Consider the following 27,182-nt stretch of genomic DNA (forward strand, 5'->3'; position numbering starts at 1 on the left):
CCACAGATCTTTTGGGCAAACTAGATGGCATTTGTTTAGATCCAGACATGATTCTGGGGAGTATAGATGTCGAGGCACTATACTCATCCATTCCTCATGATAAGGGTCTCATGGCTGTGAACCACTATCTAAGTACCAGAGGTATACAATTTGACAAGCATAACAAATTTGTCTTGGAGGCTTTGGAATTTTGTTTGACCAGAAATGTGTTTCTTTTTGACCGTAAGTACTTCCACCAGCTCAGGGGCACCGCTATGGGTAGCCCTTGTGCGCCCTCATATGCTAATTTGCTCCTGGGCTGGTGGGAGGAAACAATGGTCTTTGGGGACGTTATGTCCTGTCCAGATGAGAGAATTGTCATGTGGCTAAGATATATTGACGACGTGCTGGTAATTTGGAGAGGAAACGCCACTGAATTTGGCAACTATGTAGAGAGCCTTAACAACAACAATATAGGGCTACGTTTCACCTATGAAGTAAGTACAACCAAATTAGCGTTTCTAGATATATGCATAGAAAAAAGAGAAGATGGAGAAATAGAAACAAAAACTCATAGGAAAGATACAGCCACTAATTCTCTCCTTCGCTGGGAAAGCAATCATCCCGTCCCCCTAAAAAGAGGGATTCCAAAGGGGCAATACTTGAGAATCCGCAGAAACTGTTCCAACATGGATACCTTTCATGAACAAGCTGCAGACCTAAAAAATAGGTTCTTAGAAAGAGGTTATCCGGAAGGGGTTCTCAAAAAAGCCTACAAGGAATCGGCCAAAAAGGAGAGAAAACACTTGTTAACACCCCGAGAGAGACCAGACGATGAAAATCTTATTCGTTTTATTACTCGTTTTTCTAACGGGGCTGGCGAAATCAGAGATGTTCTGCTCAAACATTGGCCTATTCTTCTAATGGACAATGACATAAAGAAACACATTTCATCCTTTCCTCAAATTACCTACAAAAAAGGTAGATCTTTATCTGATAGATTGGTTCACAGCCACTACCAGCCCACTTGCACACCCACTTTTTTGAACCACGTGAAGGGTTGTTTTAAGTGTGGGGATTGTAAGGCATGTGCCTCAATCACGAACACGAAAGTCTTCCGTGGCAATGTCACAGGCACCACTTATTCCATCCGACATTTTATTAATTGTCGCTCGAAAGGAGTGGTATACAAAGCCACCTGTGAATGCGGCATGGAGTATGTTGGCAAAACTAAAAGAGAGTTCCGTAGGAGAGTTGGTGAGCATCTCCGTGACATTGCCAACAAAAGAGAAACCCCTGTGGCAACCCACATGAACCGGGTCCATCAGGGTAATCCCCAGAAAATTTCTTTTGTCGGGATAGACAAAATTCTGCCGCCAATAAGAGGGGGTGATTGGGACAAACTCATTCTCCAAAAGGAGAGTAGATGGATATTCACTCTCAGAACGGTTCAACCTTTGGGTATGAATGAGATACAGCCGTATAACTGCTTTTTGTAGCCTTAAGATTCTTTAGTTTTATTTATTTTTGCCTTTTTCTTTGGATTTTCCCTTTGAGATTAGTTACCCCTACATCTTCCATCCCTATGGCATCGGATTGATATTGTATGAACACCAAGATCTAGGGTCAGCCCTCGAGGAGTGGGGGCGCCATTTGCGCAGGAATATAGGGTGCCAACCCCCACAGTAGGCAGGACCCAGCTTAAGGGTTATTATACCACATTGCCCTATTGTGTATTTTCCCCGTTATTTACACAATTTTTGTTTTACCTTTACGTATTACTTATTTTTTATTCCTACTTTTGCCCTTTTTTCCTCTTTTTAAGTAGGGTTTTTGTAGGGTTTAACAGTTGGGGACAGCCGTCGTTGAGTGGGGGCGCCATCTGCGCAGGGTCTCCTAGGGTGCCAACCTCCGCTGTCAGGTAGGGAGTAGTTAGTTTTTAGGGCTATTTCGTTTCAGGGTCTTATAGGCTACCATTCTCTATTCACTTTCCACTTTTTGTTTCATCTAGTGGTGTCCCGTACTTTTTAGAATCATGCCTTGGTTTGCTTTTTATATCCCAGGTACTAATTGGTATGGCCCCTTTTACATATAAATATATCTTCTCTTTAAAATTCTGAGCCACCACTCCATTTGTCTCGTGTATAATTGTAACAGCGCACTCACGTCAATGAGAACATTCCCTTGTGTCTAGAATATGGAGGTTGAGTTAAACCTGTATCATGCCTTAGGTGATAGATAAAGGACGAAGCGAACATGAATTGTATTCGTTTTTTATTTGAGTGTTGGGCCCATGCATAAATGTCTGTTACTCATATTCAGACTTCTCTGTCTTTGCATGTGTCTCTCTATTGGTTTGCAGTGCTCGCTGATGTGTTCAGCAGCGCACTATGCATTCCTAGTCTTTTCGGTATGGAAAGGGTTAATAGAATGACCCTCATGAGCGCCAGTACCTGGTGGAGGGGAGCGCTTGCGTTCCACCTCCCTGGGATGCTTGCGTTCCTTTATGTAGATAAATGTTTCGAGCATACCGGAAGTACTCCTTTGAACCAGGCACGCGTCACACGCCGGGGGCGGAGCCTCTTAGACGCGCCAGAAATCTGAAGGTATAAAGCGGCACAGAAGGGGGGAGACCGACGATAGCGGCAAGTACAGGTCTTTTAACTTTTTACAGGTAACTTTTTACTTTTTACAGGTCTTGGGTACAGCCGGGACCAGCTGCTTCGAAAGCATCACCAAACCAGGGATTCAAGCTTCAGGAGGCTAATTTGCATATTCCAGGTGCCTTCTGGGAGAAGCGAAGTCTCCCTAAGCTAGAAGATCGTTGGGTACAGCCGGGACCAGCTGCTTCGAAAGCATCACCAAACCAGGGATTCAAGCTTCAGGAGGCTAATTTGCATATTCCAGGTGCCTTCTGGGAGAAGCGAAGTCTCCCTAAGCTAGAAGATCGTTGGGTACAGCCGGGACCAGCTGCTTCGAAAGCATCACCAAACCAGGGATTCAAGCTTCAGGAGGCTAATTTGCATATTCCAGGTGCCTTCTGGGAGAAGCGAAGTCTCCCTAAGCTAGAAGATCGTTGGGTACAGCCGGGACCAGCTGCTTCGAAAGCATCACCAAACCAGGGATTCAAGCTTCAGGAGGCTAATTTGCATATTCCAGGTGCCTTCTGGGAGAAGCGAAGTCTCCCTAAGCTAGAAGATCGTTGGGTACAGCCGGGACCAGCTGCTTCGAAAGCATCACCAAACCAGGGATTCAAGCTTCAGGAGGCTAATTTGCATATTCCAGGTGCCTTCTGGGAGAAGCGAAGTCTCCCTAAGCTAGAAGATCGTTGGGTACAGCCGGGACCAGCTGCTTCGAAAGCATCACCAAACCAGGGATTCAAGCTTCAGGAGGCTAATTTGCATATTCCAGGTGCCTTCTGGGAGAAGCGAAGTCTCCCTAAGCTAGAAGATCGTTGGGTACAGCCGGGACCAGCTGCTTCGAAAGCATCACCAAACCAGGGATTCAAGCTTCAGGAGGCTAATTTGCATATTCCAGGTGCCTTCTGGGAGAAGCGAAGTCTCCCTAAGCTAGAAGATCGTTGGGTACAGCCGGGACCAGCTGCTTCGAAAGCATCACCAAACCAGGGATTCAAGCTTCAGGAGGCTAATTTGCATATTCCAGGTGCCTTCTGGGAGAAGCGAAGTCTCCCTAAGCTAGAAGATCGTTGGGTACAGCCGGGACCAGCTGCTTCGAAAGCATCACCAAACCAGGGATTCAAGCTTCAGGAGGCTAATTTGCATATTCCAGGTGCCTTCTGGGAGAAGCGAAGTCTCCCTAAGCTAGAAGATCGTTGGGTACAGCCGGGACCAGCTGCTTCGAAAGCATCACCAAACCAGGGATTCAAGCTTCAGGAGGCTAATTTGCATATTCCAGGTGCCTTCTGGGAGAAGCGAAGTCTCCCTAAGCTAGAAGATCGTTGGGTACAGCCGGGACCAGCTGCTTCGAAAGCATCACCAAACCAGGGATTCAAGCTTCAGGAGGCTAATTTGCATATTCCAGGTGCCTTCTGGGAGAAGCGAAGTCTCCCTAAGCTAGAAGATCGTTGGGTACAGCCGGGACCAGCTGCTTCGAAAGCATCACCAAACCAGGGATTCAAGCTTCAGGAGGCTAATTTGCATATTCCAGGTGCCTTCTGGGAGAAGCGAAGTCTCCCTAAGCTAGAAGATCGTTGGGTACAGCCGGGACCAGCTGCTTCGAAAGCATCACCAAACCAGGGATTCAAGCTTCAGGAGGCTAATTTGCATATTCCAGGTGCCTTCTGGGAGAAGCGAAGTCTCCCTAAGCTAGAAATCGTTGGGTACAGCCGGGACCAGCTGCTTCGAAAGCATCACCAAACCAGGGATTCAAGCTTCAGGAGGCTAATTTGCATATTCCAGGTGCCTTCTGGGAGAAGCGAAGTCTCCCTAAGCTAGAAGATCGTTGGGTACAGCCGGGACCAGCTGCTTCGAAAGCATCACCAAACCAGGGATTCAAGCTTCAGGAGGCTAATTTGCATATTCCAGGTGCCTTCTGGGAGAAGCGAAGTCTCCCTAAGCTAGAAGATCGTTGGGTACAGCCGGGACCAGCTGCTTCGAAAGCATCACCAAACCAGGGATTCAAGCTTCAGGAGGCTAATTTGCATATTCCAGGTGCCTTCTGGGAGAAGCGAAGTCTCCCTAAGCTAGAAGATCGTTGGGTACAGCCGGGACCAGCTGCTTCGAAAGCATCACCAAACCAGGGATTCAAGCTTCAGGAGGCTAATTTGCATATTCCAGGTGCCTTCTGGGAGAAGCGAAGTCTCCCTAAGCTAGAAGATCGTTGGGTACAGCCGGGACCAGCTGCTTCGAAAGCATCACCAAACGAATTTTTGCCTGTAGGACATTATTGCAAGAGAGCTTGGCTGAGTAGATTACACAAGAAGGAAAACACACAGCAAGTCAGCAGGATCTAGGAGCAACATGGCAGATGTGACAACCTACATGGTGAGCTGCAGCATGTGCTACATGTTCACAGATCGACCAGAAGAAGAATCCAATTTCACCTGTCAGAAGTGTAGACTAGTGGCCCTTTTAGAAGAAAAGGTGCGGGGTCTGGAAGAAAGAATAGCAACTTTGAAACTCATCAAAGAGAATGAAGACTTTCTAGACAGAACAGAAGCATCTCTACTGGTCACAGAAGGTGCAAAAAGTGTCAGAGAACCTCCAAAAGCAGATGAGTGGAAGCATGTGACCAAAAGAAGCAAGAAGACCATGGAGAAATCACCAACCACACAACTGAAGAACCGATATCAAATCTTTGTAGAGGATGAAGATGGCACACCTAAGAATGAAGCAATACCAGCAAGCAAAAAAGAAAAGGGCACACAGCAACAAGTGACAGCAAAAAGTACAGCCAAGAAGCAACGAAGAGTGGTGGTGGTGGGAGACTCACTACTGAGAGGCACAGAAGCAGCCATCTGCAGACCGGACATAACTGCAAGAGAAGTATGCTGCCTTCCAGGTGCGATGATCAAGGATGTGACCGATAGGATACCAAAGCTCTTCAGCTCCAAGGACGTCCACCCATTTCTTCTGATACATGTTGGCACCAATGACACGGCAAGGAAGGACCTACCGACAATCTGCAAGGACTTTGAAGAGTTGGGGAAGAAAGTAAAGGAACTGGATGCACAGGTAGTTTTTTCTTCTATCCTTCCAGTAGACGGGCATGGCACCAGGAGATGGAACAGGATCCTTGATGCAAACAACTGGCTAAGACGATGGTGCAGACAACAAGGATTTGGATTCCTGGACCACGGTGTGAATTACTGGTATGATGGACTCCTCGCCAGAGACGGACTACACCTCAACAAACCTGGGAAACACACATTCGCCAGAAGACTCGCTACACTCATCAGGAGGGCGTTAAACTAGAAGAAGAGGGGACGGGAAGAAAAACATTAGACTCGAACAAAGACGACCCAGGAAAACATACTCAGAAGGGAGGTAAGAACATTTCTAAAACAATCCACAGTGAGGAGATTGGAACAAAACAAAATCCTCTAAACTGCATGCTCGCAAACGCCAGAAGCCTGACAAACAAGATGGAAGAACTAGAAGCAGAAATATCTACAGGTAACTTTGACATAGTGGGAATAACCGAGACATGGTTAGATGAAAGCTATGACTGGGCAGTTAACTTACAGGGTTACAGTCTGTTTAGAAAGGATCGTAAAAATCGGAGAGGAGGAGGGGTTTGTCTCTATGTAAAGTCTTGTCTAAAGTCCACTTTAAGGGAGGATATTAGCGAAGGGAATGAGGATGTCGAGTCCATATGGGTTGAAATTCATGGAGGGAAAAATGGTAACAAAATTCTCATTGGGGTCTGTTACAAACCCCCAAATATAACAGAAAGCATGGAAAGTCTACTTCTAAAGCAGATAGATGAAGCTGCAACCCATAATGAGGTCCTGGTTATGGGGGACTTTAACTACCCGGATATTAACTGGGAAACAGAAACCTGTGAAACCCATAAAGGCAACAGGTTTCTGCTAATAACCAAGAAAAATTATCTTTCACAATTGGTGCAGAATCCAACCAGAGGAGCAGCACTTTTAGACCTAATACTATCTAATAGACCTGACAGAATAACAAATCTGCAGGTGGTTGGGCATTTAGGAAATAGCGACCACAATATTGTGCAGTTTCACCTGTCTTTCACTAGGGGGACTTGTCAGGGAGTCACAAAAACATTGAACTTTAGGAAGGCAAAGTTTGAACAGCTTAGAGATGCCCTTAATCTGGTAGACTGGGACAATATCCTCAGAAATGAGAATACAGATAATAAATGGGAAATGTTTAAGAACATCCTAAATAGGCAGTGTAAGCGGTTTATACCTTGTGGGAATAAAAGGACTAGAAATAGGAAAAACCCAATGTGGCTAAACAAAGAAGTAAGACAGGCAATTAACAGTAAAAAGAAAGCATTTGCACTACTAAAGCAGGATGGCACCATTGAAGCTCTAAAAAACTATAGGGAGAAAAATACTTTATCTAAAAAACTAATTAAAGCTGCCAAAAAGGAAACAGAGAAGCACATTGCTAAGGAGAGTAAAACTAATCCCAAACTGTTCTTCAACTATATCAATAGTAAAAGAATAAAAACTGAAAATGTAGGCCCCTTAAAAAATAGTGAGGAAAGAATGGTTGTAGATGACGAGGAAAAAGCTAACATATTAAACACCTTCTTCTCCACGGTATTCACGGTGGAAAATGAAATGCTAGGTGAAATCCCAAGAAACAATGAAAACCCTATATTAAGGGTCACCAATCTAACCCAAGAAGAGGTGCGAAACCGGCTAAATAAGATTAAAATAGATAAATCTCCGGGTCCGGATGGCATACACCCACGAGTACTAAGAGAACTAAGTAATGTAATAGATAAACCATTATTTCTTATTTTTAGTGACTCTATAGCGACAGGGTCTGTACCGCAGGACTGGCGCATAGCAAATGTGGTGCCAATATTCAAAAAGGGCTCTAAAAGTGAACCTGGAAATTATAGGCCAGTAAGTCTAACCTCTATTGTTGGTAAAATATTTGAAGGGTTTCTGAGGGATGTTATTCTGGATTATCTCAATGAGAATAACTGTTTAACTCCATATCAGCATGGGTTTATGAGAAATCGCTCCTGTCAAACCAATCTAATCAGTTTTTATGAAGAGGTAAGCTATAGACTGGACCACGGTGAGTCATTGGACGTGGTATATCTCGATTTTTCCAAAGCGTTTGATACCGTGCCGCACAAGAGGTTGGTACACAAAATGAGAATGCTTGGTCTGGGGGAAAATGTGTGTAAATGGGTTAGTAACTGGCTTAGTGATAGAAAGCAGAGGGTGGTTATAAATGGTATAGTCTCTAACTGGGTCGCTGTGACCAGTGGGGTACCGCAGGGGTCAGTATTGGGACCTGTTCTCTTCAACATATTCATTAATGATCTGGTAGAAGGTTTACACAGTAAAATATCGATATTTGCAGATGATACAAAACTATGTAAAGCAGTTAATACAAGAGAAGATAGTATTCTGCTACAGATGGATCTGGATAAGTTGGAAACTTGGGCTGAAAGGTGGCAGATGAGGTTTAACAATGATAAATGTAAGGTTATACACATGGGAAGAGGGAATCAATATCACCATTACACACTGAACGGGAAACCACTGGGTAAATCTGACAGGGAGAAGGACTTGGGGATCCTAGTTAATGATAAACTTACCTGGAGCAGCCAGTGCCAGGCAGCAGCTGCCAAGGCAAACAGGATCATGGGGTGCATTAAAAGAGGTCTGGATACACATGATGAGAGCATTATACTGCCTCTGTACAAATCCCTAGTTAGACCGCACATGGAGTACTGTGTCCAGTTTTGGGCACCGGTGCTCAGGAAGGATATAATGGAACTAGAGAGAGTACAAAGGAGGGCAACAAAATTAATAAAGGGGATGGGAGAACTACAATACCCAGATAGATTAGCGAAATTAGGATTATTTAGTCTAGAAAAAAGACGACTGAGGGGCGATCTAATAACCATGTATAAGTATATAAGGGGACAATACAAATATCTCGCTGAGGATCTGTTTATACCAAGGAAGGTGACGGGCACAAGGGGGCATTCTTTGCGTCTGGAGGAGAGAAGGTTTTTCCACCAACATAGAAGAGGATTCTTTACTGTTAGGGCAGTGAGAATCTGGAATTGCTTGCCTGAGGAGGTGGTGATGGCGAACTCAGTCGAGGGGTTCAAGAGAGGCCTGGATGTCTTCCTGGAGCAGAACAATATTGTATCATACAATTATTAGGTTCTGTAGAAGGACGTAGATCTGGGTATTTATTATGATGGAATATAGGCTGAACTGGATGGACAAATGTCTTTTTTCGGCCTTACTATTTTACTATTTTATTTATAACTCCCCTGATGACTCCGTAAGGAAGAAACGCGTCGGGAGACGCTGTCCATAGCCGGGGCTTCTAGTTTTGCTTCACCATTACGGGAAAACTCCAGATAGTCAGGAACTTCTCCAACATCTTTGGTGAGATCCACCCATTATTTGGGAATATTCAGTGCATACATTGGTTGCTGGTTTGGACCAATGTTAATGATGTACACATATTTAAGCCATTTTCAGCATCTGTAGTTCTATTGTAAGGGAACGCCCACCAATATTATAGGGGGCAGGATGGCTCCATGTTTACAAGAATTCGGACTACTGTGGATTTTGTCATAATGTTGGCTTCGAAGCCCCGTTACTTTGCTGCTATTATTTGACAGTACTGTGTGATTTGGTTTATAATTGGGACGCACACAAGCATAATATAGCGGTTCAGTCCCCAGGTGTGACATTATAGGCTATGGACTCGCATCAGTGATTTATGCTGTCCTCACATTTTTCATAAAAAAGCCTCCTGATATAACACTGCGGGCTGCAACTTGATTCCCTTTAGGTATCCTCCAAGTGGTTGTGATATATACATGTCTTGACATTAACCTGCATAGAGGAATTAGTAGATATCAGTCCACATCTTGTTATCCCCTATGGTAGATAGTCTTATGATGCACTATTTTGTTGATTTAATATATGCATTCTCTTAATAGGGTTTAGGAGGTATAGTGCTTCCCTACTGCATTTCAATAGTGTAGTTTTGCTGCACCACCATTTGTTGCTGGTACATTACCAGTTCAACTTAAAAACAGTACTGTAATTTTATATTTGTGTTTATGTTTGTCTTCCCTTCTGTGTTAGGGTATAGGGCACTTCCTCACCTTGGTCCCTTTCCTCCGTGTACATATTTTTTTTTTTTGGTGTATATGTCGCATCTATTTAGTACTTTTTAATATTAGTGAATAAAAGTCAAGTTTTATTGTATCCAATTGCTACTTTTGTTCAAGTGTTACTTTTTGGATTATTCACCCTGCTGATACATATTTCTTCCAGCGCTAGACAGCTTTAAAGCCGGTAATTCAATTACCGGCTTTTGCTTTCTCCTTCCTAAACCCGACATGATTTGAGACATGGTTTACATACAGTAAACCATCTCATATCACCATTTTTTTTGCATATTCCACACTACTGTCAGTAGTGTGTATATGCAAAATTTGGCCGTTCTATCTACTAAGTTAAAGGGTTAAATGGCGGAAAAAATTGGCGTGGGGGCTGCAAAACCCCAGGGAATGAAGGTAAAGTAGGTCAATGACCTATATTTACCTGCATTTGTGGTGAGGCGCCCTCTGCTGGCTGTTCCTAGATCGTGGGAACTTTCCTAGAAAGCTCCCTGGCTCGAGTTCATATGAGGACAACCAGCAGAGGGCGCCTCTTATGAACTCGAGCCTGGGAGCTTTCTAGGAAAGTTCCCACGATCTAGGAACAGCCAGCAGAGGGCGCCTCACCGCAAATGCAGGTAAATATAGGTCAATGACCTACCTTACCTACATTCTCTGGGGTTTTGCAGCCACGAGCATCAATGCATTAGCACAGCTCGTGGCTGCAAAATATTTTAACCCCTTCAGATGGATTTACATCGTTGGACTTTACAGATCTGCGGAAGGTATGTATATTGTTTTTTTTTTTTTTTGGAGACAGAACGAGGGTCTTCAGTGATTGGAATGGGCGTTCAATAAAATATTACAACAACCTTTGTTTTTATTTCATTAAAATAATTTTTAATAATGTGTTTGTGTATTTTTTTAACCCTTTCCTAGTATTGGATTAATAATGGATAGGTGTCAGAATTGACGCCTCTCCATTATTAATCTGGCATAAAGTCACCTTACAATAGCAAGGTGGCATTAACCCTTCATTACCCCATATTCCACCGCTACACGGGAATGGGAAGAGAGTGTTCAAGTGCCAGAATAGGCGAATCTTCCAGATGTGCCTTTTCTGGGGTGGCTGGGGCAGGTGTTTTTAGCCAGGGGGGGCCAATAACCGTGGACCCTCTCCAGGCTATTAATATCTGCCCTCAGTCACAGGCTTTACTACTCTGGCAGAGAAAATTGCGCGGGAGCCCACGCCAATTTTTTCCGCCATTTAACCCTTTAATTTAGTAGATAGAACGGCCAAATTTTGCATATACACACTACTAACATTAGTAGTGTGGAATATGCAAAAAAAATGGTGATATGAGATGGTTTACTGTATGTAATCATGTCTCATATCATGTCGGGTTTAGGAAGGAGAAAGCAAAAGCCGGTAATTGAATTACCGGCTTTCTGCTATATCGCGCCGGATGAAATATTTATATATATATATATATATACAGTATATATGTTTTTTTTTACACATGGATCCCTTGTATAGCCGTATGTCGGTTTTGCAAGCCTGCGATAAAAACACGCAGTACGGATGACATACGGATTACATACGGAGGATGCAATGCGCAAAATACGCTGACACACCCTGCCTACGGAGGAGCTGCGGACCACTATTTTCGGGACTTTTCAGAGTATTACGGCCGTAATATACGGACCGTATTTTCATACGCTGAGTGTGACGCCGGCCTTATTCAGACAATAATGCTTTTCAAGGATAGAACACACACCTGTTATCGTCTGTGAGCATCTTCACATGTATGTTTAATTTTTACAGACCGATTGTCCGCAGAAAAATATGTTTTGTGGGGTCCATGTGGGGAAAAAACAAAACTAAAACAATATATAGTGCCTGGAAGCGATCCATGTGTCATCAGTGTGCTGTCCATTTTCTATTGTCTAATAAATAGAAGCTTGTAAAAAAAACTTGCATAAAGTAAAACATGCCACAGAGATCAAAAACGGATGAAAATCAGATCCGTAACAGTAATGAAATCGGTTCTTCTCATACTCAGAAAGAATAATGGAAGTTTGAGTGAGGCCTAAGGCTATGTGCACACGCTGCAGATTTTGCGAGGAGAGCCGCATATTCATGACTGTAATCGGCGGCACCACGTGACCGCTCATACAGGAGAAGCTGGGGCTGAGAGGAAGCTGCGAGGGAGCCGGGTGAGTATTTAAATAACAGTGGGCAGGCGCACAGGGGGTGGGAAGGGGGTGGGGACAGGGATCTTTATTTAAAACACGGAAAAAAAAAAAAGGATTTTTCATATCTTCTTTCCAGCAAACGCTGCTGGAGAGAAGATATTAATGGGGGCTTCAGCACCATGTGGGGAGGACAGCGCTTACTGTAGCGGTCTCCTGCACGGCACACGGACTGCGTCCGTGTGCAGTACGTGTTTTACACGGACCCATTGACTTTAATGGGTCCGTGTAATCCGTGCACTCCCACGAACACTGACATGTCTCTGTGTTTTGCACACGGACACACGGTCCGCAAAAAATCAATGACATCTGAACAGATGCATTGATTTCAATGTGTCTACGTGTGTCAGTGGCTCCGGTACGTGAGGAAACTGTCACCTCACGTACCGGAGACACTGACGTGTGAAACCGGCCTAAAACCACAATGTTAAGGGGCCACACTCAAATTATTGATTGCATTAGTTACATGGACTGACAGCACAAATGGGAAAAATTCATTCAAAATTTTGCTCCTTCAAAAAAAAAAAAAAAGCTACTTTTGTAACTTTCCTCTTCTATAAACATTTTATTATGGGTTTTTGAGCCTCCACTACCCTGTAAAAATTCCATAATTTACACCAGAAATTGTCACATTATGGCTGGGTTTCCGCCTTATAGACAAAGATACCATGAATTTATTTGGAGATGTGCATTTCCTTGAAGGGGTTATTCAGGTTTTTCACAAAATTCTGCAGTCACTTTGCGGGCGATGACTGTCAGCTGCCAGCAGCATGACCGAGCGGTCATCTGACCACAAGTATGTGATATTCATACTTAATAATAATGTGACCGGAAGTGTGCACATCACATACTTGTGGTCAGATGACCGCTCTCTCACCACAGACACTAGAGAACGAAGTGATGCATGAAGTGAGTGTTCCCAACTCTGTGAAAAAACCTGGACAACCCTTTAACCCTTGGGTGTGTCTTATTGCAACAGCCCAAATTTATCAAAATGTTTCACGCCGGCAAATGAACCTGGTATTTTACACTGTCTAGTCTACATTTATACCATTTGTTAGCTTATTATTTTGGTGCACAGTATCACGTCCCAATAGACAATGTGCGCAGACCCTTTTGGTGTAAGTCTGCTCCAAAAATCGCAACAACTCAAACGCTTTAAAAACTTTCTTTTTAAAACCACTTCGATGGTCGTACAGTATGTTCTGTATTTTGAGCATTTTTTCCCCTGCTTCCCCCGGAAGAAGCAGGAGGCGAAACGCGCGTCGGGGTGAGGGGATACCATCCTTGCAAGATATACACACTCTTTCTGCCAGTTATGTTATAGATATTTATGATGGGTTTATTTGGATGGATATTTTTTGGCCACATACATTGGTATTCATGTTTGCTGCCTATATTTAAGCCACTGTGCTATGTATTTTATATGTTTATGTAGGCAGCGACTATATTATAATTTCATGCTTCGGCTTTTTTGTTGCTATACCGCTAATTGTTGATGTAGGTTGCCATAGTCCTCCATTATATCAGTGTAGATATGTAGTCATATTGTTTGGTGACTATTCAGTATTTATTATAGTTACAGCCTTGTAAATTTGGTGTCCCCTATGGTCTATTTTGCTTTTTTATTGTGTTATTTTAAAAGAATTATTTAATAAATATTGGTTTTAATTGTACGGGATCGCTTCTTCTTCCCATGTGTAATGATATGGGATTAGTGATTAATTTATACCATTAGTTAGCTTATTATTTTGGTGCACAGTATCACGTCCCAATAGACAATGTGCGCAGATCCTTTTGGTGTAAGTCTGCTCCAAAAATCGCAACAACTCAAACGCTTTAAAGACTTTCTTTTTTTAAAACCACTTCGGTGGTCGTACAGTATGTTCTGTATTTTGAGCATTTTTTCCCCTGCTTCTGTTTTTAAAAAAATAAATAAATAAATAAATTTCATATCACTTCTTTTAAGTTGATCCAGATGGAAAAAGGCTCCAAATTAGTCTGGAAAAGACACTTCGGGCACAGAAAAAAAAAAAAAAACGCAAAAAAACTCCTCCAAAAACTCTGTACAGAACGCGTGTTTCCTAAAATGATTTCCACTAGCAAACTCCTTGTTTTTGACCGCCTTAAACAAAAAAAAAATAAAATAAAAAAAGCTGTGTGCACATGCCCAAAGGGTAGAATGGTCCACTGCGGATTTTTCCGCAGTGGATTTGATAAATCTGCAGGGCAAAAACGCTGCGTTTGTGCTGCAGATTTATCGTGGATTTACCGCGGTTTTTCTGCGGATTTCACTGCGTTTTTACAACTGTGGTTTTCTGTTGGAGCAGGTGTAAAACCGCTGCGGAATCCGCAGAAAGAAGTGACATGCTGCGGAATGTTAGCCGCTGCGTTTCCGCGCGGTTTTTTCTGCAGCATGGGCACAGCGTTTTTTGGGCATAGGTTTACATTGTAATGTAAACTCATGGGAAACTTCAGCGTTTTCCGCATCGTGTGCACATATCCTAAAGAATAGAGCCTAGCTTCATTCTGCCGACACTTTCCAAGTCTCTCCTTTCTCTATGTACACAGAAGCCCCATTCTCTGTTATCAGCCATTTCAGGCAACTATCAAACACCTGTGGTGTCCTTTACTGAAGCAACATGCAGAACAGACCACTCGTTGCTGTGCTTTATTTCACTGCAGCCCTCAAGTTTAAAATTCCATATTTTTAGAAGGAAAAAAAAAAACAACACAATAATATTTATGCCTTCATAAGATAATTTGATTTTTTTAATAAAAATAATTTAATATTTTGTAGCAAATCAGTAGTAGGAAATTTTGTCTTTTCGCTCCGTCTCTCTTGATTCACATGTTGCGCGCAGAACGACAGCACTTCAGTTTGGGATTTTCACTCCGGGTGTTTAGATCTGCAAGAAACAACATAAAAGTGTAAGTAAATAATAATAACGTAGCGTATAACAAACAGTCCTGCTGCAAAAGCATTCTGGGAAATTGGATCGGAATAATCCGCCACACATCAGCGGAGATTCCCATGGAAAATCCATGTGTGCCTGAACACAGCCTTATTTTTCTGGATCCGTTATTGAAGAAGAGAAACTTTTTTTTTTTAACCCCTTTATGCCTGGGATCGGAGCCTGCTCTGTACTGGGCAAAGAGCAGCGATGCATAACCAACATTGACATTTAACAGAGGCGACCAGAGTCACCTCCAATTGCTGCTCTTTAACCCTTTAAGTGTCGCCAGAAATCACTGCCTGCAGCTTTTAAATGGCTTCTTTACCGTAGCGCACGCACCCGCTACCATCATCCCCATCCCCCAGTGATCACTGGCTGCCAACTTTAGCCTCCAGTGAAGAGGTGGAAGTCCAGGCTGCCGACACAGGAGGCGAATAACCCGGATTACTCACCGGTAATGCTCTTTTAGGCCGGTTTCACACGTCAGTGTCTCCGGTACGTGTACTGACAGTTTTCTCACGTACCGGAGACACTGACACACGTAGACCCATTTAAATGAATGGGTCTATGCACATGTCTGTTTTCACGGACAGTGTGTCCGTGTTGAAAACACAGAGACATGTCCGTTTTTCTCCGGCAGCACGGTCCGCACATGTGCACACGGAGAACAGTGTGCACTCTCCTCCGTGTGAACGTACCGCCCGCAGGAGAGAAAGTGCTACAGTAAGCGTTGTCCCCCCTGCGTGTGGTGCTGAAGGCGGCATTCATCTCTTCTCCCCTGCAGGAGACAAGGGATGAAAAATCAAGTTTTTTGTTTTTTTTTGTTAAAAATAAAGTTTGGTGGTCAAACCATTCCTCCGCCCGCTTGAAGAGAGATACTCACCCAGCTCCCGTGATGCTTCCTCTCAGTGCCGGCAGCTTGTCCTGTGTGAGTGGTCACGTGGTACAGCTCATTACAGTGATAAATATGCGCATATTCATCACTAATGAGCGGTACCACGTGACCGCTCACACAGGACAAGCTGCCGGCACTGAGAGGAGGCATCACGGGTGCTGGATGAGTATTTCTCTGCAAGCGGGCAGGCGCACAGGGGGGTGGGAGGTGACCCCCAAACTTTATTTTTAACAAAAAAAAAACTTGATTTTTCATCTCTTCTCTCCTGCAGGGTATGTGCACATGGATTTGATAAATCCGCAGTGCTAAACCGCTGTGGATTTATCGCGGATTTACCGCGGTTTTTCTGCGCATTTCACTGCGGTTTTACAACTGCGATTTTCTATTGGAGCAGTTGTAAAACCGCTGCGTAATCCGCAGAAAGAAGTGACATGCTGCGGAATGTAAACCGCTGCGTTTCCGTGCAGTTTTTCCGCAGCATGTGTACAGCGATTTTTGTTTCCCATAGGTTTACATTGAACTGTAAACTCATGGGAAACTGCTGCGGATCCGCAGCGTTTTCCGCAGCGTGTGCACATACCTTTAGAATTAGGCTATGTGCACATGGTGCGGATTTGGCTGCGGATCCGCAGCGGATTGGCCGCTGCGGATTCGCAGCAGTGTTCCATCAGGTTTACAGTTCCATGTAAACCTATGGAAAACTAAATCCGCTGTGCCCATGGTGCGGAAAATACCACGCGGAAATGCTGCGTTGTATTTTCCGCAGCATGTCAATTCTTTGTGCGGATTCCGCAGCGTTTTACACCTGTTCCTCAATAGGAATCCACAGGTGAAATCCGCACAAAAAACACTGGAAATCCGCGGTAAATCCGCAGGTAAAACGCAGTGCCCTTTACCCGTGGATTTTTAAAAAATGATGCTGAAAAATCTCACACGAATCCGCAACGTGGGCACATAGCCTTAGGATTAGGGTTGGAATTAGGGTTGTGGTTAGGGGTGTGATTAGGGTTATGGCTACAGTTGGGATTAGGGTTAGGGGTGTGTTGGGGTTAGTGTTGGAGTTAGAATTGAGGGGTTTACACTGTTTAGGCACATCAGGGGGTCTCCAAACGCAACATGGCGCCACCATTGATTCCAGCCAATCTTGTATTCATAAAGTCAAATGGTGCTCCCTCACTTCCGAGCCCCGACGTGCGCCCAAACAGTGGTTTACCCCCACATATGGGGTACCAGCATACTCAGGACAAAGTGCGCAACAATTACTGGGGTCCAATTTCTCCTGTTACCCTTGTGAAAATAAAAAAATGCTTGCTAAAACATCATTTTTAAGGAAAGAAAAATTATTTTTTATTTTCACGGCTCTGCGTTGTAAACGTCTGTGAAACACTTGGGAGTTCAAAGTGCTCACCACATATCTAGAAAAGTTCCTTGGGGGGTCTAGTTTACAAAATGGGGTCACTTGTGGGGGGTTTCTACTGTTTAGGCACACCAGGGGCTCTGCAAACGCAACGTGACGTCCGCACACCATTCCATCAAAGTCTGCATTTCAAAAGTCACTACTTCCCTTCTGAGCCCCGACGTGTGCCCAAACAGTGGTTTACCCCCACACATGGGGTATCAGCGTACTCAGGAGAAACTGGACAACAACTTTTGGGGTCAAATTTCTCCTGTTACCCTTGGGAAAATAAAAAATAGCGGGCTAAAAAATCATTTTTGAGAAAAGAAATTTTTTTTTAAATTTTCATGGCTCTGCGTTATAAACTTCTGTGAAGCACTTGAGGGTTCAAAGTGCTCACCACACATCTAGATTAGTTCCTTTGTGGGTCTAGTTTCCAAAATGGGGTCATTTGTGGGGGATCTCCAATGTTTAGGCACACAGGGGCTCTCCAAACGCGACATGGTGTCCGCTAATGATTGGAGCTAATTTTCTATTTAAAAAGCCAAATGGCGTGCCTTCCCTTCTGAGCCCTGCCGTGCGCCCAAACAGTGGTTTACCCCCACATATGGGGTATCTGCGTACTCAGGACAAACTGGACAACAAGATTTGTGGTCCAATTTCTCCTATTACCATTGGCAAAATAGGAAATTCCAGGCTAAAAAATCATTTTTGAGAAAAGAAAAATTATTTTTTATTTTCATGGCTCTGCATTATAAACTTCTGTGAAGCACCTGGGGGTTTAAAGTGCTCAATAAGCATCTAGATAAGTTCCTTGGGGGGGTCTAGTTTCCAAAATGGGGTCACTTGTGGGGGAGCTCCAATGCATAGGCACACAGGGGCTCTCCAAACGCGACATGGTGTCCGCTAACAATTGGAGCTAATTTTCCATTCAAAAGTCAAAAGGCGCGCCTTCCCTTCCGAGCCCTGCCGTGTGCCCAAACAGAGGTTTACCCCCACATATGAGGTATCGGCGTACTCTGGAGAAATTGCCCAACAAATTTTAGGATCCATTTTATCCTATTGCCCATGTGAAAATGAAAAAATTGAGGCTAAAAGATTTTTTTCGTGAAAAAAAAAGTACTTTCATTTTTACGGATCAATTTGTGAAGCACTTGGGGGTTTAATGGGCTCACTATGCATGTAGATAAGTTCCTTGGGGCGTCTAGTTTCCAAAATGGGGTCACTTGTGGGGGAGCTCCAATTTTTAGGCACACGGGGGCTCTCCAAACGTGACATGGTGTCCGCTAAAGAGTGCAGCCAATTTTTCATTCAAAAAGTCAAATGGCGCTCCTTCCCTTCCAAGCCCTGCCGTGCGCCCAAACAGTGGTTTACCCCCACATGTGAGTTATCAGCGTACTCAGGACAAATTGGACAACAACTTTCGTGGTTCAGTTTCTCCTTTTACCATTGGGAAAATAAAAAAATTGTTGCTGAAAGATCATTTTTGTGACTAAAAAGTTAAATGTTCATTTTTTCCTTCCATGTTGCTTCTGCTGCTGTGAAGCACCTGAAGGGTTAATAAACTTCTTGAATGTGGTTTTGTGCACCTTGAGGGGTGCAGTTTTTAGAATGGTGTCACTTTTGGGTATTTTCAGCCGTATAGACCCCTCAAACTGACTTCAAATGTGAGGTGGTCCCTAAAAAAAATGGTTTTGTAAATTTCGTTGTAAAAATGAGAAATCGCTGGTCAAATTTTAACCCTTATAACTTCCTAGCAAAAAAAAATTTTGTTTCCAAAATTGTGCTGATGTAAAGTAGACGTGTGGGAAATGTTATTTATTAACTATTTTGTGTCACATACCTCTCTGGTTTAACAGAATAAAAATTCAAAATGTGAAAATTGCGAAATTTTCAAAATTTTCGCCAAATTTCCGTTTTTATCACAAATAAACACAGAATATATTGACCTAAATTTACCACTAACATGAAGCCCAATATGTCACGAAAAAACAATCTCAGAACCGCTAGGATTCATTGAAGCGTTCCTGAGTTATTACCTCATAAAGGGACACTGGTCAGAATTGCAAAAAACGGCAAGGTCTTTAAGGTCAAAATAGGCTAGGTCATGAAGGGGTTAAACTATGGGGCAGCTTCCAGCAGCCGATTTTTTGTCGGCCGTTTTCCTCGGTCCGAGACAATCGCAGCATGCTGCGATTGTCACGGACACTCGGCCGACTCTCGGCTCACTCGCACCCATATAAGCCTATGGGTGCGAGTGAGACAACGCACGTCACTCGGATACCATCCGAGTGATGTGCATTAAACGCTGACCCCGGCAATGGAGGAGATGGAGAAATTAGTTTCTCCGCCTCCTCCGTAACTGTGCTCCGATCCGCTCTCTGCGAGAGGCTCGGAGCACAGACGCATGACACTCGGCTCCCGCTCGCAGCAGAGCAGGAGCCGAGGGTCATTAGCATATCGCATCCGATGCTCTCACATCGGATGCAATACCCTAGTGTGACCCCGGCCTTAAGAGGAAATAACCTAATTAGTATGTGCTATATTAATCTTTAGGGAGGGATGTGACTGAGTACTGTCGTAAACTCATTAAAAGAGCATTACCAGTAAGTAATCCGGCTTTTTACTCTTCGCCCACGACAGCACACACTGGAGGGATTTCCAGAGACCATCACCTAGGGGGGAACACCGTGCTGAGGACAGTCCTACCTAAGTCCAGATCGGAAGTCGACGAAAGGTCAAGCCTATAGAGATAGAAGGTAGAAGGAGCCGACCACGTTGCCACCTTACATATGTCCTCAATTGGAACTTCTCCCCTTTCGGCCCAGGAAGATGCCATAGGTCTGGTGGAATGTGCTTTAATGCCCTTCGGAGGATCTTTATTTTTCACGGAGTAAGCCAGCCGGATAGCGTCTCTAATCCATCGGGATAAGGTGCCCTTCGTGATTCCATACCCCTTCTTTTGGCCCTGGAAGGACATGAACAGAGCCCTACACTGGCTCCAACTCCTAGTCCTTTAAAAAGTATTGTAATACTATTCTCCTGACATCCAGGGAGTGAAACTTCTGCTCCTCATGAGTGGAGGGGTCCCTAAAGAAGGTGGGGAGAAGTATTTCTTGTGATCTATTACATTTCCCAGCTACCTTTGTGAAGGGTTAAACTAAGATCAAAATTAAAGCAGGCTTCATTTTGTGCTTTTCGACTCCATCTTGCTGTTTTGAGATAAATTTTTGTTACTAGGTAAAGTTCACAGCTGTTACGAGACCTTGATTGTTTCAACCTGGACAGGACATGAGACTGAGGGTGTATTGTTCTACGAGACTTTGATGTACAGACTGTTCCTGCATTCTTATAGGTTAAGAACTGTGAGCGTGTTCTTATGCTGATTGGTTGAAGTATAACTTCTATGATTATGAAAAGTGATACACAATAAACGGGGGCCAGAGATCTGCTTGATCCACCCAAACAGAGACACACGTCTCCATCTGATCATTTTCAGTTTCCAGCAATTGTCTGTAGATCAATTTGAAAATCACCGAGTTAACCGTGAAGGATCACTTTAGATCCTCCCTCAACACCTTAGGGAGGTATGAGGGGTCTGGTTTTAAAACCAACTAATCCTGAAACATCAGAAGGAAGGGTGGATCTATAGACAGAGCTTGAATGTCGCTGACACTCCTAGCCGATGTTAGTGCTACTAAGAAGGCCGTTTTTTAGCAATAGGTGGAGGTCATGCATACCAGGATAGGGATGAGGGGGCCATGCATATCAGGATAGGGATGAGGGGGCCATGCACACCAGGATGGGGATGAGGGGGCCATGCACACCAGGATGGGGATGAGGGGGCCATGCATACCAGGATAGGGATAGGGGTCCATATATACCAGGATAGGGATGAGGGGGCCATGCATACCAGGATAGAGATAGGGGGCCATGCATACCAGGATAGGGATAGGGGGCCGTGCATATAAGGATGGGGGATGAGAGGGCCATGCATACCAGGATAGGGATAGGGGGCCATGCATACCAGGATAGGGATAGGGGGCCGGGAATACCAGGATAAGGATGAGGGGGCCGTGCATATCAGGATGGGGGATGAGAGGGCCATGCATACCAGGATAGGGATAGAGGACCATGCATACCAGGATAGGGATGAGGGAGCTATGCATACCAGGATAGAGATCTCTGACAGTGTATAACAGGCTTATACTCAGGTCAATAAGTTTTCCTATTTTCTTGTGGTAAAAGTAGGTGCATCGGCTTATACTTGAGTATATACGGTAATGAAAATCAAGCTACACAAAATGTAATTGTTGCAACACTGTATATGTGAGTTATGCAATAAAATGTGATTTAGCTTTTGTTTTTGTTTTTTTTAAATACTCAGAGCTACCCAGGGTCCGTATCCCCAGAAAAGTCCTCTGCGTTAGCCCGGCCATCCAGCTATCTGTTCTTGTAAAGTGAGAAGGCAGCCAGCAGGAAGAAAGATGGTGGATGGAACTGGTGAATGCAAGTGAATCTTGTTTTCTACATTTCGTGTAGATTCATGAATCCTCCAGCAGAATGACTTACCGTATGACGAGAATCAAAAGGAACTCACTCCCACAATTCTCCTGATCTGCTCGTAAGTCAGCCAGAATACTAGCGACCACGGGGCCTGCGAAATGTACCAAGAAATGAGACATCCTTACTTCTACGAGTGATCTTATATTCGTACTATACACTATAGTAATTTTTTTTTATTTTTTTTAAAGTACCTCTTTAATTCAAGTCACTCAAGTAGAAGTTCAAACATACAAGAAATATATATTATATATATATATATATATATATATATACACTAGCTGAAGAGCCCGGCGTTGCCTGGGCATAGTAAATATCTGTGGTAAGTTATAGCACGTCACTTCTCTTATTTTCCCATCACGCCTCTCATTTTCCCAATCACATCTTTAATTTTCCCCCTCACATCTCTCATTTTCTCCCTCACACCTCTCATTTTCTCCCTCACTCCTCTCATTCCCGCCTAACACTTGTCATTTCGACCTCACATCTGTCATTTTCCGATCACTACACTATTTTCCCTCACTCCTCTCATTTTGCACTCACACCTTTTCATTTTCACCTCACACCTCTCATTTTCACCTCAGTATATACATGTTTGTCATCTCCCTTATATATAGTATACACCTGTATGTCATCTCCTGTACATAGTATATACCTGTATGTCATCTCCCCTGTATATAGTATATACCTGCTGTGTGTCATCTCCCCTGTATATAGTATATACCTGTATGTCATCTCCTCCTATACAGTGGGGCAAAAAAGTATTTAGTCAGTCAGCAATAGTGCAAGTTCGACCACTTAAAAAGATGAGAGGCGTCTGTAATTTACATCATAGGTAGACCTCAACTATGGGAGACAAACTGAGCAAAAAAATCCAGAAAATCACATTGTCTGTTTTTTTATCATTTTTTTTGCATATTATGGTGGAAAATAAGTATTTGGTCAGAAACAAACAATCAAGATTTCTGGCTCCCACAGACCTGTAACTTCTTCTTTAAGAGTCTCCTCTTTCCTCCACTCATTACCTGTAGTAATGGCACCTGTTTAAACTTGTTATCAGTATAAAAAGACACCTGTGCACACCCTCAAACAGTCTGACTCCAAACTCCACTATGGTGAAGACCAAAGAGCTGTCAAAGGACACCAGAAACAAAATTGTAGCCCTGCACCAGGCTGGGAAGACTGAATCTGCAATAGCCAACCAGCTTGGAGTGAAGAAATCAACAGTGGGAGCAATAATTAGAAAATGGAAGACATACAAGACCACTGATAATCTCCCTCGATCTGGGGCTCCACGCAAAATCCCACCCCGTGGGGTCAGAATGATCACAAGAACGGTGAGCAAAAATCCCAGAACCACGCGGGGGGACCTAGTGAATGAACTGCAGAGAGCTGGGACCAATGTAACTTGGCCTACCATAAGTAACACACTACGCCACCATGGACTCAGATCCTGCAGTGCCAGACGTGTCCCACTGCTTAAGCCAGTACATGTCCGGGCCCATCTGAAGTTTGCTAGAGAGCATTTGGATGATCCAGAGGAGTTTTGGGAGAATGTCCTATGGTCTGATGAAACCAAACTGGAACTGTTTGGTAGAAACACAACTTGTCGTGTTTGGAGGAAAAAGAATACTGAGTTGCATCCATCAAACACCATACCTACTGTAAAGCATGGTGGTGGAAACATCATGCTTTGGGGCTGTTTCTCTGCAAAGGGGCCAGGACGACTGATCCGGGTATATGAAAGAATGAATGGGGCCATGTATCGTGAGATTTTGAGTGCAAACCTCCTTCCATCAGCAAGGGCATTGAAGATGAAATGTGGCTGGGTCTTTCAACATGACAATGATCCAAAGCACACCGCCAGGGCAACGAAGGAGTGGCTTCGTAAGAAGCATTTCAAGGTCCTGGAGTGGCCTAGCCAGTCTCCAGATCTCAACCCTTATAGAAAACCTTTGGAGGGAGTTGAAAGTCCGTGTTGCCAAGCGAAAAGCCAAAAACATCACTGCTCTAGAGGAGATCTGCATGGAGGAATGGGCCAACATACCAACAACAGTGTGTGGCAACCTTGTGAAGACTTACAGAAAACGTTTGACCTCTGTCATTGCCAACAAAGGATATATTACAAAGTATTGAGATGAAATTTTGTTTCTGACCAAATACTTATTTTCCACCATAATATGCAAATAAAATGTTAAAAAAACAGACAATGTGATTTTCTGGATTTTTTTTTCTCAGTTTGTCTCCCATAGTTGAGGTCTACCTATGATGTAAATTACAGACGCCTCTCATCTTTTTAAGTGGTGGAACTTGCACTATTGCTGACTGACTAAATACTTTTTTGCCCCACTGTATATAGTATATACCTGTATGTCATCTCCTCCTGTATATAGTATATACCTGTCTGTCATCTCCCCTGTATATAGTATATATCTGTGTGTCATCTCCTCCTGTATATAGTATATACCTGTAGGTATTCTGCTCCTGTATATAGTATATACCTGTGTGTCATCTCCTCCTGTATATAGTATATACCTGTATGTCATCTCCTCCTGTATATAGTATGTACCTGTATGTCATCTCCTCCTCTATATAGTATATACCTGTGTGTAATCTCTCCTGTATATAGTATATATCTGTGTGTCATCTCCCCTGTATATAGTATATACCTGTGTGTTATCTCCTCCTGTATTAGACCTCGTTCACACGTTATTTGCTCAGTATTTTTACCTCAGTATTTGTAAGATAAATTGGCAGCCTGATAAATCCCCAGCCAACAGGAAGCCCTCCCCCTGGCAGTATATATTAGCTCACACATACACATAATAGACAGGTCATGTGACTGACAGCTGCTGTATTTCCTATATGGTACATTTGTTGCTCTTGTAGTTTGTCTGCTTATTAATCAGATTTTTATTTTTGAAGGCTAATACCAGACTTGTGTGTGTTTTAGGGCGAGTTTCGTTTGTCAAGTTGTGTGTGTTGAGTTGTGTGTGGCGACATGCATGTAGCGACTTTTGTAAGATGAGTTTTGTGTAGCAACATGCGTGTAGCAACTTTTTGTGTGTCGAGTTGCATGTGACAGGTTAGTGTAGCAAGTTGTGTGCAGCAAGTTTTGCGCATGGCGAGTTTTGCGCGTGGTGAGTTTTATGTCTGGTGCCTTTTGAGTATGTGCAAGTTTTGTGTGAGGGAACTTTTGCATGTGTTGCAAATTTTGTGCATCTGGCAATTTTTCCGCGTGTGCAAGTTTTGCGTATGGCGAGTTTTCCATGAGGTGAGTTTTGCACTTGTGGCGAGTTTTGCGTGAGCCTAGTTTTTGCATGTGGCGAGTTTTGCGCGTGGTGAGTTTTGAGCGGCGACTTTTGTGTTTCGACTTTTATGTGGCGAGGTTGGTGTATGTGTGGTGAAATGTGTGCTGAGGGTGGTATATGTGTTCAAGCACGTGGTAGTGTGTGGCGCATTTTGTGTGTGTGTTCATATCCCCATGTGTGGTGAGTATCCCATGTCGGGGCCCCACCTTAGCAACTGATCAGTATATACTCTTTGGCGCCATCGCTCTCATTCTTTAAGTCCCCCTTGTTCACATCTGGCAGCTGTCAATTTGCCTCCAACACTTTTCCTTTCACTTTTCCCCATTATGTAGATAGGGGAAAAATTGTTTGGTGAATTGGAAAGTGCGGGGTTAAAATTTCACCTCACAACATAGCCTATGACGCTCTCAGGGTCCAGACGTGTGACTGTGCAAAATTTTATTTCTGTAGCTGCGACGCCTCCAACACTTTTCCTTTCACTTTTTTCCCCATTATGTAGATAGGGGCAAAATTGTTTGGTGAATTGGAACGCGCGGGGTTAAAATTTCACCTCACAACATAGCCTATGACGCTCTCGGGTCCAGACGTGTGACTGTGCAAAATTTTGTGGCTGTAGCTGCGACGGTGCAGATGCCAATCCCGGACATACACACACACACACACATATACACACACACACACACATTCAGCTTTATATAGTAGATATATATATATTGTATGATTAAAAAATATATATATATATATTTTTTATTATATATGTTATACAGTATTTTTTCCTATTTTCTACATATTTTATTATACAGTAAATGCCGTTCAAAAGTTTAGGGTCACCCAGACAATTTTGTGTTTTCCATGATAACTCAGACTGTTATTAATCCAATGATTTGCCAAATGAATTGAAAATCTAGTCCAGACATTGACAAGGTTTGAAGAAAATTTGAAATAATAAATTTTCTCCTTCAAGCTTTGCCTTCGTCAAAGAATTCTCCCTTTGCAGCAATTCCAGCATTGCAGACCTTTGGCACTCTAGCAGTTAATTTGCGGAGGTAATCTGGAGAAATGTCACCCCATGCTTCCAGAAGCCCCTCCCACAAGTTGGTTTGGCTTGATGGGCATTTTTTCCGCACCATACGGGCAAGCTGCTCCCACAACAGCTCAATGGGGTTGAGATCTGGTGACTGCGCTGGCCACTCCATTACAGATAGAATACCAGCTGCCGGCTTCTTCCCCAAATAGTTCTTGCATAATTTGGAGGTGTGCTTTGGGTCATTATCATGTTGTAGGATGAAATTGGCTCCATCAAGCGCTGTCCACAGGGTATGGCATGGGGTTGCAAAATGGAGTGATAGCCTTCCTTATTCAGAATCCCTTTTACCTTGTACAAATCTCCCACTTTACCAGCACCAAAGGAACCCCCGACCATCACATTACCTCCACCATGCTTGACAGATGGTGTCATGCACTCTTCCGACATCTTTTCAGTTGTTCTGCGTCTCACAAATGTTCTTCTGTGTGATCCAAACACCTCAAACTTTGATTTGTCTGTCCATAACACTTTTTTCCAATCTTCCTCTGTCCAATGTCGGTGTTCTTCTGCCCATATTAATCTTTTCCTTTTATTAGCCAGTCTTAGATATGGCTTTTTCTTTGCCACTCTGCCCTGAAGGCCAGCATCACGGAGTTGCCTCTTCACTGTAGACGTTGATACTGACGTTTTGCGTGTACTATTTAATGAAGCTGCCAGTTGAGGACCTGTGAGGCATCGATTTCTCAAACTACAGACTAAAGTACTTGTATTGTTGCTCAGTTGTGCTGCGGGGCCTCACACTTCTTTCTACTCTGATTAGAGCCTGTTTGTGCTCTCCTCTGAAGGGAGTAGTACACACCGTTGTAGGAAATCTTCATTTTTTTTGCAATTTCTCGCATGGAATAGCCTTCACTTCTAAGAACAAGAATAGACTGTCGAGTTTCACAAGAAAGTTCTTTTTTTCTGGCTATTTTGAGAGTTTAATGGAACC

At 43.5% G+C, this 27,182-nt stretch overlaps 1 protein-coding gene across 2 annotated transcripts in view; it reads right to left on the reverse strand.

Moving 5' to 3' along the window:
• Positions 1–14,798: 14,798 nt before the first annotated feature.
• The window catches only part of SLC25A27 (solute carrier family 25 member 27), a 33,235-nt gene continuing 20,851 nt past the window's right edge, over positions 14,799–27,182 (reverse strand). For both annotated transcript variants that reach the window (XM_069728204.1, XM_069728202.1), the window contains exons 9-10: positions 21,863–21,947; positions 14,799–14,951 (exon numbers count right to left, since the gene is read on the reverse strand). In XM_069728204.1, coding sequence (XP_069584305.1) covers positions 21,876–21,947 — 72 coding nt within the window. In that variant the 3' untranslated portion in view covers positions 14,799–14,951; positions 21,863–21,875. The remainder of the gene's footprint in view (positions 14,952–21,862; positions 21,948–27,182) is intronic.

This window comes from Ranitomeya imitator, chromosome 5 (assembly GCF_032444005.1).
Source record: "Ranitomeya imitator isolate aRanImi1 chromosome 5, aRanImi1.pri, whole genome shotgun sequence".
NCBI lineage: Eukaryota > Metazoa > Chordata > Amphibia > Anura > Dendrobatidae > Ranitomeya > Ranitomeya imitator.